Source organism: Triticum dicoccoides, chromosome 2B (assembly GCF_002162155.2).
Source record: "Triticum dicoccoides isolate Atlit2015 ecotype Zavitan chromosome 2B, WEW_v2.0, whole genome shotgun sequence".
Lineage (NCBI taxonomy): Eukaryota > Viridiplantae > Streptophyta > Magnoliopsida > Poales > Poaceae > Triticum > Triticum dicoccoides.
In genome coordinates this window covers 726711733-726728676 of record NC_041383.1, presented here as the reverse complement: position 1 = coordinate 726728676, position 16944 = coordinate 726711733, and the positions used below count along the sequence as shown (strand labels likewise).

General features: G+C 46.4%; 1 protein-coding gene and 1 long non-coding RNA gene across 2 annotated transcripts; one reads left to right on the top strand and one right to left on the bottom strand.

The window, feature by feature from the left end:
* Positions 1-692: 692 nt before the first annotated feature.
* Positions 693-2421, top strand: LOC119361266 (F-box/LRR-repeat protein At2g42730-like). Its single transcript, XM_037626564.1, has 2 exons — positions 693-896; positions 1003-2421. The coding sequence occupies exons 1-2, from the start codon at positions 693-695 to the stop codon at positions 2419-2421; spliced, it is 1623 nt and encodes a 540-aa protein (XP_037482461.1).
* Positions 2422-2709: 288 nt separating this feature from the next.
* Positions 2710-4451, bottom strand: LOC119368495. The gene is made up of 2 exons (XR_005176667.1): positions 4115-4451; positions 2710-3134 (listed from the first exon to the last, which is right to left on the bottom strand). It is a non-coding gene; the product is annotated as an uncharacterized LOC119368495 (long non-coding RNA).
* Positions 4452-16944: the final 12493 nt, after the last annotated feature.

The following is a 16944-nucleotide window of genomic DNA, read 5'->3' as shown; positions in this document are numbered from 1 at the left end:
ATGCCGCAGCACGTAGGAGAGCCACTGGTCGACGTGGACGAAGTCCCAGTGGTGGCAGCTGTCGAAGGCGAAGCGGAGGCTGCGCAGCGGCACGTGCTGCCCGGCGGTCCGGCGGCGGCAGAGGAGCGCGGAGCAGACGTCGTCGAGGAGCGCCGCGCTGCCGCTCTTCTTCTCCTCGGCCTCGTAGTAGTCGGAGCTCCAGTCGTCGGCCCTCTCGCCCTGACTCTCAGCGAACGAGATGGTGTGGACGTTGCAGAAGATGTCGCGCCACCGCCGGGACAGCCCGGCGGCGCGGCCGGCCTCCTTGTTTGGGAGGAAGGAGAGGACGTGGCCCAGCAGGAAGTCCGGGAGGTCGCTCAGGCGATCCCTGCTCCCCGGCGCCGGCGGCGTTGACGAAGCCATATCGATTTTGCCGCAGGGTTGTTTGGATCCGATCCGGCAATCTAGCCGTCGATCTGGGTTGGCATGCAGTCCAACTATATATAACGACGGTTTCTCCAGGGTTTATGTGCGTGGGCCCTAGTCTTTTGACCCACTATATGAACCGACTATGGTCTCCAGCGACGGAGTAGATTACAATTCGGTTAAGAGGTCGAGGAGGGATCGGAGGCGGCGGCGGAACTCGGAAGCGTGACATAAAAGCGCACGGGCCGCTTCTGATCTGATCTTGATTGATCTCGACGACGACGACGATGGCGCCGTCGCACAGCGAGGGGCAAGACAGGCTGAGCGCTCTCCCCGACAATGTGCTGCAGCGCGTCCTCTACCACCTCCGGTCCGACGAGGCCGTGCGCACGGGCGCGCTCTCCCGGCGATGGCGCGACGTCCACGAGGCCGTCCCCGTTGTCGACCTCGTCGACACCAAGACGGGCGACCGGAACTACGGGAGACTCAAGGTCTGCTTCGACCAAAAGGTGGCGTGCGCGATCCTCAGCAAGGGAGCGGAGACGCCGATCCGCGCCCTCCGCCTCAGCAGCGTCCTGAACCCCCCCGCGCGACCAGCTCGACCAGTGGATCGCCTCCGCCGTCACCTCCGGCGTGGAGGACCTCGACGTCAAGCTCAGATACAAGGGTAGTAACTGGGGACCCCCCACGCAGCCGCTCTGCCCATTACGCGAATATGAGCGAAGCGACAGTAAGATGTACGCCAAGACTCAGCGGCTGATCTTCCGCTGCCGCACGCTCCGCCGCCTGCGCCTGACGAGCTGGACGCTGGACCTGCCGGGGAGCGTGGACATGGCGTCGCTGGACACGCTCTGCCTCGGGAGGATCGTCGACGGAGGCGGGATGCTGCAGCGGCTGCTCTCGAGCTGCCCGCGCCTTGCCAGCCTGACGCTGGAGGAGTGCCAGAGCATCAAGGAGATCACGGTGGCCAGCCCCTACCTGCGCAGCTTCGCCATGATCTGCTGCCACAATGCCACGGGCGTCGAGCTGCACACCACCTGCCTGAACTCGCTGCACTACAGAGGCGGCCTCCCTCCTCGCGGGCCGTCCTTTATCACGGTCCCAAACTTCTTGGCAGTCGCGGCGCTGAGGATTGGAATCTGCGAAGACCTCTCCAGCAAAGGACCGTCGGAAGTCGCTCCAGTGACGACGCTCATCAGCAGGTGCAGACGCCTGAGATATCTTGAACTTTCCTTGCACCCATCAATGGCCTACTACAGCAGCCTGCTCACAAGCGTCTTGCGTGGACTAGACAACCTCACAGAGCTGAGCCTCCAGGGCAGATTACCCACTGATCATGCTGTCCGGTCTGTCGCCGCCTTGCTTCTCAACGCCAAGAACCTGCAAGTGCTGTCGCTGTTCCTTCTGGGTCCATATGATCGGATGGCATACGATTTGTCTGATGCTGAATCAGAGACTGATCTGTCGGACACCAATTCAGATGGCGAATATGGTACCTATCCAGATGGCGAAATAGATGCCGTTCCAGATGGCAAAACAGATGCCGATATGGATGACGAAACATATACCGATCAAGATGCTGATCCAGATGCTGAAACAGAGACCGAGTCAGGTGGCGAATCAGAGATCGAGCCAGATAACGAGGCAGATGGTGAACCAGAGACTGAGCCAGATGGCGAACGAGATATGGAGCCCAAGGACAATGCCATCAACAATGGCGTCAAGGATAGTACCGGGATACCCCCCAGTCTGTGGCATATGGACGTCAGGTGCTTGGATCGCAGTCTGAGAAGAATCAATATTGCCAACTACAGAGGACTGCCTCTCGAAAAGATGCTTGCGAAGTTTCTGCTTTCCAAGGCTGCAGTGTTGGAGGAATTCTCAGTTACGTTAGCAGCTTGGCTTGAACCACGGGAGGATAATAAACTAGCAAAGGAGCTAACATCCTGGCTATGTGTAGGCCGTACCAGAGTAACTTGTATCTATTCAAAGAAAAAAAAAAGGAGTAACTTTTAACTAGCCTGCAGCAAAATCAAAAGCTGCCTGCACTTGTAAAAAGTAAAAATAGAAAGAAATTTATTTTGCTATTTTTTGGGGGCACACCAGATACAGTAGATATGATTTGTTATTTGCTTGAATATTTATCTGTTAAATTTGTACCTCCCTCAAGTCTTCAAGAGGCGGGGTATTCCCTTTTCAGGAAAAAGATATCCTTTAAATTTACTTTCTTTCTTAGTGACAGTTGGACACGGCAACCCAACTAGGACCTGATGAGCAATTAACGTCAGAAACAGCATGTTCATATGTTGCAGAAGGCAGATAATTCGAAAACAAAGAAGGAAAATAACACAATGCAGAAGGCATATTTGATGTTGCAAGATCAGCGCTATCCAAGAAATCCTGGTAAATCTAGCAAGAACATTCGCCTACGATTCAGAACATTTCCCTGAAGAATCAGAAGGGCTATCAGCAAAAGCAAACAAACAGAACAGAACAATGAAAATCCAACATATGTTATTGACATCGGATGAAATATTGAATGGGCGGACGTGGAGTCCAGAACACTAACTCGAAGGGCATTCTCCCACCCAGAAGGAAGCTCCTCTGAAATTATGCCATTGTCCCAGCAGCCTCCTGGTGGCAATTCTTTGCATAGAGCATACTCTGTGTATTGTCATTACATTCGGCTTTCAGGAGATGCACTCTCATCTATGGTGACTTTCCAATGCCTGCGAGAATTGATTTATCTAATCAAACTCCTGTGGCAATGGAAAAAGTTTAATCATATCCTATTATTGTGCAATAATTTTGAATCGGACTTGCAATACTGATCTGGAACAAAACTCAGGTCTACTGGACAACAACTTTTCAACAGCTTATTCAAAGCTGAGAATAGTATTAACATTCACCAGATAGTACTATTTGTCTTGCCAAGACTATTTATTATCAGCGCCCACTATTTCCATATATGTGCCATTTACAAAATTGTAGATTGGAAAGCATGATAGTTTTAGAAGAAAAAAAGTGTTGGTTTCTTCATCTTGATTTAGTTGTATTATAATGAAAATATGGAATTGCTCTTGTATTTTCACACTTTCTTACCGATTTACTGAGCACAATGGGCATCAGAATAAATAACTGCATTCTCATAGTGTGCTGCTGCCCTTTGTCAGAACCTACCAGACCAGCCACATGCAACAATGACTAACTGCTTGTTATCACACTACTGGAAGTGAATTTTGAAGTTATAAAAGGATCACTGAACTGTAAAATACATAATTTGTTTGATCATGTAGCAAACCAATTTGGGACTTCAGAGCACCCGGTAGAAATTGTTCTGTGGACTTGGTAATTCAACAGCGGACCTGACAATCGGTCAACTCATTCATTCAGATATACTGAATTAAACATCCCCAAATAAACTGAACGTGTGGAATTCCCATAGAAAAGAGAAAGGCATCGGCTGCAGCCTTAACGTTTATTGCTTCTCCTACTTCAAATATGCAGAACTAATGCTAGGGTATGCACAATGAGAGGATAAACTTATACATGTATTATAATCCTTTGGAATTTTCAGTTTGCAATCCAGTATTCCAGTATATACGGACAAGTTGAGCTCGCTTTGCAAACTTTTTAAAAATAGCACAAAATCATCCTACGCTCCGCTACAAACAGAAAGGAGATGGAGCCTTGAGATATCGGAGCTCACTGTGACGCCGCTGTATCAGGCGAGGCGGAGCAGCGCGTACTGGAGCATGCATCCGTGCCCGGCGGAGAGCGCGGAGCACCCGCGGCCGAACAGGAAGGGGGCTGCTGGCCGGGGTTGAACCGGATGAATCCGCCGAACGGGGAGGTGGCACAGGGAGGCGAATCTTCCCACGGGGAGGCCGGAGTTGGCCTCAACCGCGGCAACCTTCACATGGCCAGGAACGGCGCGCATTCTGTTCTACGCGGCGGCCGCCAGATCTACTGGAGGCCAGTCGGGCACGTGTGGTTGGGCGGCGCGGGAGTTGAAGGCTACCGCCGGAAGCGGCAGAGTTCTGCGTCGCGGGCTCGCGGTGGCTTTGCGAGAGTGGTGCGCAGTGCTGCAGCCACTTGGTCGATAAGGAAAAAAAAAGGCGAACAATCTATAAATTATATTCTTACCTAAGAGCATCTCCAACCGACGCGGTAATTAGTCTTTTTGCGCGCGCTATCGCTCCGGATGCTCCGGCGGAGGCGTAAAAACCGCGCGCGCGGCATAACTAGTTCAGCGCGCGGGCGAAAACGCCATCGCGCGCCGTTTATTTGCCGCGCCCGCTCCCGCGTGTTGGACACTCCAGCGCCCGCTCGCAACTCCACCTACCCCATCCAGCCGCGGCGCCGCCGCCGCCCGCGTCACCCCATTTCTTCCGACGACCGTTTCGGCGCCTCCCCGGCCTATCCCCGCGCCGCCGCTGCTTCCTCCCTCTCTCTCTAGCCATCACCGCCACCCCTCGCGCACGGCAGTCGTCCGACGAACAACGATCGGCCGCCCACTGCCTCTCGGCGCCCGCAAGGTGTTCGACAAAACGCCCGCAAGGTATGTATTGCTTCAACTTCACATGTTTTACATGAATTTGGTGCATGTTGTTTGTAGTTTTTATAGTTTAGTTTAATTAAACATTGTAGATGAGTTTGTCATATGATTCTTCCAAAGTAGAATTTATGGAAGAGGAGGAAGATCTTGCAGTGATCCTCGTTATGCACATCAATAAAAAACCGAAGCACAGTGGTTCGGTTATGGGTCGGTAGAAAATTTAGAGGGATAGGACCGATGCCAACAACAGATTGATCAGGCACTATTTTGCGGATAATCCCGTGTACCCCGAGTCGTACTTTCGGCGCCGGTTTAGGATGAGCACCGAGTTGTTCAGGCGCATTGCCGAGAAACTAGCGAGTCATGACCGATTTTTTCAGCAAAGGAGGAATGCCATCGGAGAGCTCGGGCATAGCACCTTTCAGAAGGCGACAGTGCTTTGCGTATGTTGGTATACAGTATCCCCATTGATCTAGTTGATGATCACTTGGCCATGGTGTTGGGGAACATACTAATTTCAAAAAAATTCCTACGCACACGCAAGATCATGGTGATGCATAGCAACGAGAGGGGAGAGTGTCGTCCACGTACCCTCATAGACCATAAGCGGAAGCGTTATGACAACACGATTGATGTAGTTGTACGTCTTCACGATCGACCGATCCTAGTACCGAGCGTACGGCACCTCCGCGATCTGCAAACGTTCAGCTCGATGATGTCCCACGAACTCACGATCCAGTAGAGCTTCGAGGGAGAGTTTCGTCAGCACAACGGCGTGATGGCGGTGTTGATGAAGCTACCGACGCAGGGCTTCGCCTAAGCACCGCTACGATATGACCGAGGTGGATTATGGTGGAGGGGGGGCACCGCACACGGCTAAAGATCAATGATCAACTTGTGTGTCTTGGGGTGCCCCCTGCCCCCGTATATAAAGGAGCAATGGGGGAGGCGGCCCGCCAAGGAGGAGGGCGCGCCAAGGGGGAAGGGAACGAGAGGAGGAGAAGGAAGGAGGAGGCGTCGCCCCTTCCCCCTAGTCCAATTCGGATTAGGCTTGGGGGGCAGCCCTAGCTAGCCCCTCTCTCTCTCCCTAAAGCCCATTAAGGCCCATAAGTTCCCCAGGGGGTTCCGGTAACCTTCCGGTACTCCGGTATTTATCGGTGACCCCCGGAACCCTTTCGGTGTCCGGATATAACCTTCCAATATATCAATCTTTATGTCTCGACCATTTCGAGACTCCTCGTCATGTCCGTGATCTCATCCGGGACTCCGAACAACCTTCGGTACATCAAAACACATAAACTCATAAAACCAATCGTCACCAAACGTTAAGCGTGCGGACCCTACGGGTTCGAGAACTATGTACACATGACCGAGACACGTCTCTGGTCAATAACCAACAGCGGAACCTGGATGCTCATATTGGCTCCTATATATTCTACGAAGATCTTTATCGGTCAAACTGCATAACAATATACGTTGTTCCCTTTGTCATCGGTATGTTACTTGCCCGAGATTCGATCGTCGGTATCTCAATACCTAGTTCTATATCGTTACCGGCAAGTCTCTTTACTCGTTCCATAATGCATCATCCCGCAACTAACTCATTAGTCACATTGCTTGCAAGGCTTATAGTGATGTGCATTACCGAGAGGGCCCAGAGATACCTCTCCGACAATCGGAGTGACAAATCCTAATCTCGATCTATGCCAACTCAACAAGTACCATCGGAGACACCTGTAGAGCACCTTTATAATCACCCAGGTAGCACACAAAGTGTTCCTCCGATATTCGGGAGTTGCATAATCTCATAGTCATAGGAACATGTATAAGTCATGAAGAAAGCAATAGCAATATACTAAAACGATCAAGTGCTAAGCTAACAAAATGGGTCAAGTCAATCACATCATTCTTCTAATGATGTGATCCCGTTAATCAAATGACAACTCATGTCTATGGTTAGGAAACACAACCATCTTTGATTCAACGAGCTAGTCAAGTAGAGGCATACTAGTGACACTTTGTTTGTCTATGTATTCACACATGTACTAAGTTTCCGGTTAATACAATTCTAGCATGAATAATAAACATTTATCATGATATAAGGAAATATAAATAACAACTTTATTATTGCCTCTAGGGCATATTTCCTTCAGTCTCCCACTTGCACTAGAGTCAATAATCTAGATTACATAGTAATGATTCTAACACCCATGGAGTCTTGGTGCTAATCATGTTTTGCTCGTGAGAGAGGCTTAGTCAACGGGTCTGCAACATTCAGATCCGTATGTATCTTGCAAATCTCTATGTCTCCCTCCTTGACTTGATCATGGATGGAATTGAAGCGTCTCTTGATGTGCTTGGTTCTCTTGTGAAATATGGATTCCTTTGCCAAGGCAACTGCACCAGTATTGTCACAAAAGATTTCCATTGGACCCGATGCACTAGGTATGGCACCTAGATCGGATATGAACTCCTTCATCCAGACTCCTTCATTTGCTGCTTCCGAAGCAGCTATGTACTCCGCTTCACATGTAGATCTGCACCAACTGACAGCTCCATCGTTCAATATAAACACGTATCCGGTTTGTGACTTAGAGTCATCTGGATCAGTGTCAAAGCTTGCATCGACGTAACCATTTACGACAAGCTCTTTGTCACCTCCATAAACGAGAAACATATCCTTAGTCCTTTTCAGGTATTTCAGGATGTTCTTGACCGCTGTCCACTGATCCACTCCTGGATTACTTTGGTACCTCCCTGCTAAACTAATAGCAAGGCACACATTAGGTCTGGTACACAACATTGCATACATGATAGAGCCTATGGCTGAAGCATAGGGAACACTTTTCATTTTCTCTCTATCTTCTGCAGTGGTCGGGCATTGAGTTTGACTCAAATTCACACCTTGTAACACAGGCAAGAACCCTTTCTTTGCTTGATCCATTTTGAACTTCTTCAAAACTTTATCAAGGTACGTGCTTTGTGGAAGTCCAATTAAGTGTTTTGATCTATCTCTATAGATCTTGATGCCCAATATATAAGCAGCTTCACCGAGGTCCTTCATTGAAAAATTCTTATTCAAGTATCCTTTTATGCTATCTAGAAATTTTATATCATTTCCAATCAACAATATGTCATCCACATATAATATTAGAAATGCTATAGAGCTCCCACTCACTTTCTTATAAATACAGTCTTCTCCAAAAGTCTGTATAAAACCATATGCTTTGATCACACTATCAAAACGTTTATTCCAACTTCGAGATGCTTACACCAGTCCATAGATGAATCGCTGGAGCTTACACACTTTGTTAGTATCCTTTGGATCGATAAAACCTTCAGGTTGCATCATATGCAACTCTTCTTCCAGAAATCCATTCAGGAATGCAGTCTTTACATCCATTTGCCAAATTTCATAATCATAAAATGCGGCAATTGCTAACGTGATTCGGACGGACTTAAGCATCGCTACGGGTGAGAAGGTCTCATCGTAGTCAACTCCGTGAACTTGTCGAAAACCTTTCGCAACAAGTCGAGCTTTGTAGACAGTAACATTACCGTTAGCGTCAGTATTCTTCTTGAAGATCTATTTATTCTCGATGGCTTGCCGACCATCAGGCAAGTCAACCAAAGTCCACACTTTGTTCTCATACATGGATCCCATCTCAGATTTCATGGCCTCAAGCCATTTTGCGGAATCTGGGCTCATCATCGCTTCCTCCTAGTTCGTAGGTTCGCCATGGTCAAGTAACATGACCTCCAGAATAGGATTACCGTACCATTCTGGTGCGGATCTTACTCTGGTTGACCTACGAGGTTCTGTAGTAACTTGATCTAAAGTTTCATGATCAATACCATTAGCTTCCTCACTTATTGGTGTAGTCGTCATAGGAACCGATTTCTGTGATGAACTATTTTCCAATAAAGGAGCAGGTACAGTTACCTCATCAAGTTCTACTTTCCTCCCACTCACTTCTTTCGAGAGAAACTCTTTCTCTAGAAAGGATCCATTCTTGGCAACAAATGTCTTGCCTTCGGATCTGTGATAGAAGGTGTACCCAACAGTTTCCTTTGGGTATCCTATGAAGACACATTTCTCCGATTTGAGTTCGAGCTTATCAGGCTGAAGCTTTTTCACATAAGCATCGCAGCCCCAAACTTTAAGAAACAACAACTTTGGTTTCTTGCCAAACCACAGTTCATAAGGCATCGTCTCAACGGATTTTGATGGTTCCCTATTTAACGTGAATGCGGCCGTCTCTAAAGCATAACCCCAAAACGATAGCGGTAAATCAGTAAGAGACATCATAGATCGCACCATATCTAGTAAAGTACGATTACGACGTTCGGACACACCATTACGCTGTGGTGTTCCGGGTGGCGTGAGTTGCGAAACTATTCCGCATTGCTTCAAATGTAAACCAAACTCGTAACTCAAATATTCTTCTCCACGATCAGATCGTAGAAACTTTATTTTCTTGTTACGATGATTTTCAACTTCACTATGAAATTCTTTGAACTTTTCAAATGTTTCAGACTTATGTTTCATTAAGTAGATATACCCATATCTGCTCAAATCATCTGTGAAGGTGAGAAAATAATGATACCCGCCGCGAGCCTCAACATTCATCGGACCACATACATCAGTATGTGTGATTTCCAACAAATCTGTTGCTCGCCCCATTGTTCCGGAGAACGGAGTTTTAGTCATCTTGCCCATGAGGCACGGTTTGCAAGTGCCAAGTGATTCCAAAAGTTCATCAAAATGGAGTTTCTTCATGCGCTTTACACCAATATGACCCAAATAGCAGTGCCACAAATAAGTTGCATTATCATTATCAACTCTGCATCTTTTGGCTTCAATATTATGAATATGTATATCACTACTATCGAGATTCAATAAAAATAGACCACTCTTCAAGGGTGCATGACCATAAAAGATATTACTCATATAAATAGAACAACCATTATTCTCAGATTTAAATGAATAACCGTCTCGCATCAAACAATGCTCAATGCTGGCACCAAATAACAATTATTCAGGTCTAAAACTAATCCCGAAGGTAGATGTAGAGGTAGCATGCCGACCGCGATCACATCGACTTTGGAACCATTTCCCACGCGCATCGTCACCTCGTTCTTAGCTAATCTTCTGTTAATCCGTAGTCCTTGTTTCAAGTTGCAAATATTAGCAATAGAACCAGTATCAAATACCCAGGCACTACTGCGAGCATTAGCAAGGTACACATCAATAACATGTATATCACATATACCTTTGTTCACCTTGCCATCCTTCTTATCCGCCAAATACTTGGGGCAGTTCCGCTTCAAGTGGCCAGTCCCTTTGCAGTAGAAGCACTCAGTCTCAGGCTTAGGTCCAGACTTGGGCTTCTTCACTTGAGCAGCAACTTGCTTGCGGTTCTTCTTGAAGTTCCCCTTCTTCCCTTTACCCTTTTTCTTGAAACTGGTGGTCTTGTTGACCATCAACACTTGATGCTCCTTCTTGATTTCTACCTCCGCATCCTTTAGCATCGCGAAGAGCTTGGGAATTGTCTTTTTCATCCCTTGCATATTATAGTTCATCATGAAGCTCTTGTAGCTTGGTGGCAGTGATTGAAGAATTCTGTCAATGACACTATCATCCAAAAGATTAACTCCTAGTTGAATCAAGTGATTATTATACCCAGACATTTTGAGTATATGTTCACTGACAGAACTATTCTCCTCCATCTTGCAGTTGTAGTACTTATTGGAGACCTCATATCTTTCAATTCGGGCATTTGCTTGAAATATTAACTTCAACTCCTGGAACATCTCATATGCTCCATGACATTCAAAACATCGTTGAAGTCCCGGTTCTAAGCCGAAAAGCATGGCACACTGAACTATCGAGTAGTCATCAGCTTTGCTCTGCCAGACGTTCACAACGTCCGGCATTGCTCCTGCAGCGGGTCTTGCACCTAGCGGTGCTTCCAGGACGTAATTCTTCTGTGCAGCAATGAGGATAATCCTCGAGTTACGAACCCAGTCCGTGTAATTGCTACCATCATCTTTCAACTTAGCTTTCTCAAGGAACGCATCAAGATTCAACGGAACAACAACACGGGCCATCTATATACAACAACATAGACATGCAAAATACTATCAGGTACTAAGTTTATGATAAATTAAAGTTCAATTAATCAAATTACTTAAGAACTCCCACTTAGATAAACATCCCTCTAATCATCTAAGTGATCATGTGATCCATATCAACTAAACCATGTCCAATCATCACGTGAGATGGAGTAGTTTTCAACGGTGAACATCACTATTTTGATCATATCTACTATATGATTCACGCTTGACCTTTCGGTCTCAGTGTTCCGAGGCCATATCTGCATATGCTAGGCTCGTCAAGTTTAACCCGAGTATTCTGCGTGTGCAAAACTGGCTTGCACCCATTGTATGTGAACGTAGGGCTTATCATACCCGATCATCACGTGGTGTCTCGGCACGACGAACTTTCGCAACGGTGCATACTTAGGGAGAACACTTATACCTTGAAATTTAATGAGAGATCATCTTATAATGCTACCGCCGATCTAAGCAAAATAAGATGCATAAAAGATAAACATCACATGCAATCAATATAAGTGATATGATATGGCCATCACCATCTTGTGCCTTTGATCTCCATCTCCAAAGCACCGTCTTGATCACCATCGTCACCGGCGGGACACCTTGATCTCCATCGTAGCATCGTTGTCGTCTCGCCAACTATTGCTTCTACGACTATCGCTACCGCTTAGTGATAAAGTAAAGCAATTACATGGTGATTGCATTTCATACAATAAAGCGACAACCATATGGCTCCTGCCAGTTGCCGATAACTCTGTTACAAAACATGATCATCTCATACAATAAAATATAGCATCATGTCTTGACCATATCACATCACAACATGCCCTGCAAAAACAAGTTAGACGTCCTCTACTTTGTTGTTGCAAGTTTTACGTGGCTGCTGTGGGCTAAGCAAGAACCGTTCTTACCTACGCATTAAAACCACAACGATATTTTATCAAGTATGTGCTGTTTTAACCTTCACAAGGACCGGGCGTAGTCACACTCGATTCAATTAAAGTTGGAGAAACTGACACCCGCCAGCCACCTATGTGCAAAGCACGTCGATAGAACCAGTCTCGCATAAACGTACACGTAATGTCGGTCCGGGCCGCTTCATCCAACAATACCGCCGAATCAAAGTATGACTTGCTGATAAGCAGTATGACTAGTATCGCCCAAAACTCACTTGTGTTCTACTCGTGCATATAACATCTACGCATAAACTTGGCTCAGATGCCACTGTTGGGGAGTAATTTCAAAAAAAAATCTACGCACACGCAAGATCATGGTGATGCATAGCAACGAGAGGGGAGAGTGTCGTCCACGTACCCTCGTAGACCGTAAGTGAAAGCATTATAACAACGCGGTTGATGTAGTCATACGTCTTCACGATCGACCGATCCTAGTATCGAACATACGACACCTCCGCGATCTGCACACGTTCAGCTCGGTGACGTCCCACGAACTCACGATCCAGTAGAGCTTCGAGGGAGAGTTCCGTCAGCACGACGGCGTGATGACGGTGTTGATGATGCTACCGACGCAGGGCTTCGCCTAAGCACCGCTACGATATGATCGAGTTGGATTATGGTGGAGGCGGCACCGCACACGGCTAAAGATCAATGATCAACTTGTGTGCCTTGGGGTGCCCCCCTGCCCCCATATATAAAGGAGCAAGGGGGGAGGCGGCCGGCCAAGGAGGAGGGCGCGCCAAGGGGGGAGTTCTACTCCCACCGGGAGTAGGACTCCCCTTTCCTAGTAGGAGTAGGAGAAGGGGGAAGGGAAGGAGAGGAGGAGAAGGAAGGAGGGGGCGCCGCCCCTCCCCCCTAGTCCAATTCGGACTAGGCTTGGGGGGGGGGGCAGCCCTAGCCAGCCCCCCTCTCTCTCCCTAAAGCCCATTAAGGCCCATAAACTCCCCAGGGGTTCCGGTAACCTCCCGGTACTCCCGTATTTATCCGGTGACCCCTGAAACCCTTCCGGTGTCCGAATATAACCTTCCAATATATCAATCTTTATGTCTCGATCATTTGGAGACTCCTCGTCATATATGTGATCTCATCCGGGACTCCGAACAACCTTCGGTACATTGAAACACATAAACTCATAATACCGATCGTCGCCGAATGTTAAGCGTGCGGACCCTACGGGTTCGAGAACTATGTAGACATGGCCGAGACACGTCTCTGGTCAATAACCAATAGCGGAACCTGGATGCTCATATTGGCTCCTACATATTCTACGAAGATCTTTATCGGTCAAACCGCATAACAACATACGTTGTTCCCTGTGTCACCGGTATGTTACTTGCCCGAGATTCAATCGTCGGTATCTCAATACCTAGTTCAATCTCGTTACTGGCAAGTCTCTTTAATTGTTCCTTAATGCATCATCTCGCAACTAACACATTAGTCACATTGCTTGCAAGTCTTATAGTGATGTGCATTACCGAGAGGGCCCAAAGATACCTCTCCGAAAATCGGAGTGACAAATCCTAATCTCGATCTATGCCAACTCAACAAGTACCATCGGAGACACCTGTAGAGCACCTTTATAATCACCCAGTTACGTTGTGACGTTTGGTAGCACACAAAGTGTTCCTCCGATATTCGGAAGTTGCATAATCTCATAGTCATAGGAACATGTATAAGTCATGAAGAAAGCAATAGCAACAAACTAAACAATCAAGTGCTAAGCTAACGGAATGGGTCAAGTCAATCACATCATTCTCATGATGTGATCCCGTTAATCAAATGACAACTCATGTCTATGGTTAGGAAACACAATCATCTTTGATTCAATGAGCTAGTCAAGTAGAGGCATACTAGTGACACTTTGTTTGTCTATGTATTCACTCATGTACTAAGTTTCCGGTTAATACAATTCTAGCATGAATAATAAACATTTATCATGATATAAGGAAATATAAATAACAACTTTATTATTGCCTCTAGGGCATATTTCCTTCACATGGGTGAGAGTCAAGCCATCATGTGTGTCAAGCGCTTCGCAGTCGGAATTGTGCAAGTGTTTGGCCAGGAGTATTTGAGATCTCCTAATGCTGAAAACAGCGCAAGGCTATTGGAGATGAACAAAGCTCATGGCTTCCCAGGTATGCTTGGCTTAATAGATTGCATGCATTGGAGTTGGAAGAATTGTCCTAAGGCATGGCATGGGCAATTCCACGGCAAAAAAAGAGTTTCACTATAATCTTTGAAGCGGTGGCTGATTAAGAGACTTGGATTTGGCATGCTTTTTTTGGAATGCCTAGATCTTTGAATGACATCAACGTTGTCAACTGGTCACCACTGATGAATAAGATTGCAAATGGTGAGCCACCACCGATGCAGTTTGTAGCAAATGGTGGTACATACAACTATGGCTACTATATTGCGGATGGTATCTATCCAAAGTGGCAAATATTTGTGAAGCCGTTGAAAAAAACGGAAGGTAAGAAAAATCTTGATTTCCACAATGCTCCGGCGGTGGCTAGAAAAGATGTGGAGAGAGCTTTTAAGATTTTGCAAGCACAATTTGCTATTGCGAGAGGACCAGCTAGATTTTGGGATCAAAAGATGCTTTGGTACATCATGCACGCTTGTGTGATCATGCACAACATGATCATCAAGAATGAGCGTGGCCAAGATTTAGACTACTCTCACTATAAGGTCTTGGGACATCCCGAGCGAGTGCGGTGGAGGGCTGAAAGGGTGGTCCGTTTTGTTGCCTCCTATCATGCCATTCGGCATTCCGAAACACATAATGATATTCAGAAGGATCTCATCGAGGAGTGGTGGCATGGAATGATCGACAAAGAGCATAATGATTTGTGTGCTTGATATTATATTGTTGAACTATTTGTTGTATTGAAAGATAAACTATTTGTTTGAGTTGTAATAATGAAATTGAACTATTTTTGTTGATTTATTTTGTTTGTGTTTTAAGCGTATATGTTGTTTGAACGATAGCACGCGTGCTGTATTTTAGCGCTCCTGCTGGAGTTACGCGCGCTGTGCATTTTACAGCGGCCGCTGGAGCCAGCGTTGCCTGCCGCGCCAAAACAGACGAACGGCACGCCGCAAACTAATTTTTAGCGTGCCGCGCGTTGGGCAGCTGTTGAAGATGCTCTAAAGGGCGGACAGTTCCGTTGTCGTCCGATCTGGACGGCGGGAGGAAGAACAAGAGAAAATGGGCAAAGGATGGATGCCACGCCTCTTTCTCAATGTAGTGGGCATTTCGTCGAGTTGTTGTCGTGCACACACACCATCTACGTGTGAGGCCTATCAACCACGAGTAAGGTTGGTCCTCGGTGAAGCCGTGGACGTTAACATGGCTAATCCATGAACACATCTATGTATATAGACACATGGATCCGTACATCTCGATTGGAAAAGAATAAATAGTAGAAGAATTGAATGATATCTTTCTCCAAAAAAATAAGAAGAGAAAACGAAAATCATGATCAACTAAGCCCTCTCGAGGGCATTTTTAAGAATAACAAAGAAAAATCTTACGAAAATAGCGTAGAATAAGGTTTGATCCTATTCATGGGGATTCCATAAAAATCCATTTCAAAGATCGTATGTGGTTACCAATTCATGTTCTAACTTTTTTTGATAAAAGGATGAATTTTATTGACTCGTAATGTCATATCAAGATAATACAATCATCCAGACAACCTCTGCACAATTAGGATCCACACAGCCAACACCAACATACAAATAGAAAGAAAGAAAGACAAACAACTTTCGAAAGTCCCGCCGAAGCGGCACAAGCATGCAGTAGCGACAATCAACATCAACCCCCACCGATGACAGCACCCGGACTATGGGAAAAATGCTTCAACAATGATGCCTCCAAAAAGGGAACGACACACAAGAGTCGTCGTCGTCTGATCAAACACGATCTTGGGTTTTTTACCTCAAAGAAGTCCGAGCAAACTCCAGACAATGCCTCCAACAAGGTTATGATGTGGAGCACCATAGAACCAGTGCAGGACAGACCTAGAGTTCTCACGCGAGAGCTCGAGACCCTGTGCTTAGTAGCACCACCAAACCCAAACTTAAGTCACCATGTATTGTCGCCCCCACTTTCAATGCATAAGTCACCATTGCAAGCAAGATTGCCATGCTCTGACAGTCATACACGCTCATAGCCCTGACGTGGGCATCACACAAATAGGGCATACCACGTATATGAGGAGCAGCTCAGGACACGCCCTCTAACTCAAGGCATACCATGTACTATACCAATTCATGATCTAATAGTACAGTCAATGACCTCTACTGTGAGCCATAAGCACCCTCTAGCTCCATTTAGGAGAAAAGAAAGCAATTTTCGGCAATGATGCTTTTTTTGAACATGTAAAAGAGTTGTGTATGATCTCATAAAGATAGAAGATAAAACGTCGAAGAAAGTACCACACATAAAACGCTCACATAGGCACGACTCAACTATTGAGCCAAACCACACCACCACAAGTGTCAACGGTCTGCAACCAGAAGACCATCCTATGTAAGAACCTAAACAATAGTCGACAATAACACAACTCAAAACGACAACGATGACGAGAACGATCGGAGTACAAACGAACACATGAGTTTGAGCTGTGTTGGAGTGCACAGTAGACTGGGGTGCATCTATTCCACTTAAAGCCCGATTTGGATTGCACCAAAACGTCCACCCATAGTTACCGAACTACGTTATCTCAGAAAAGTTACCGAACTACTCCATCCGTCTTAAAGTAAGTGTCACAATTTTGTACACTAATTTTAGTACACCAATGCAAAGCTATACTAAAATTGAGACATTTATTTTGGGATGAAGAGACTATGATGCAGTACCCCAAAAACTTTATCTTTTTTTTTGTGTGTGTGTGT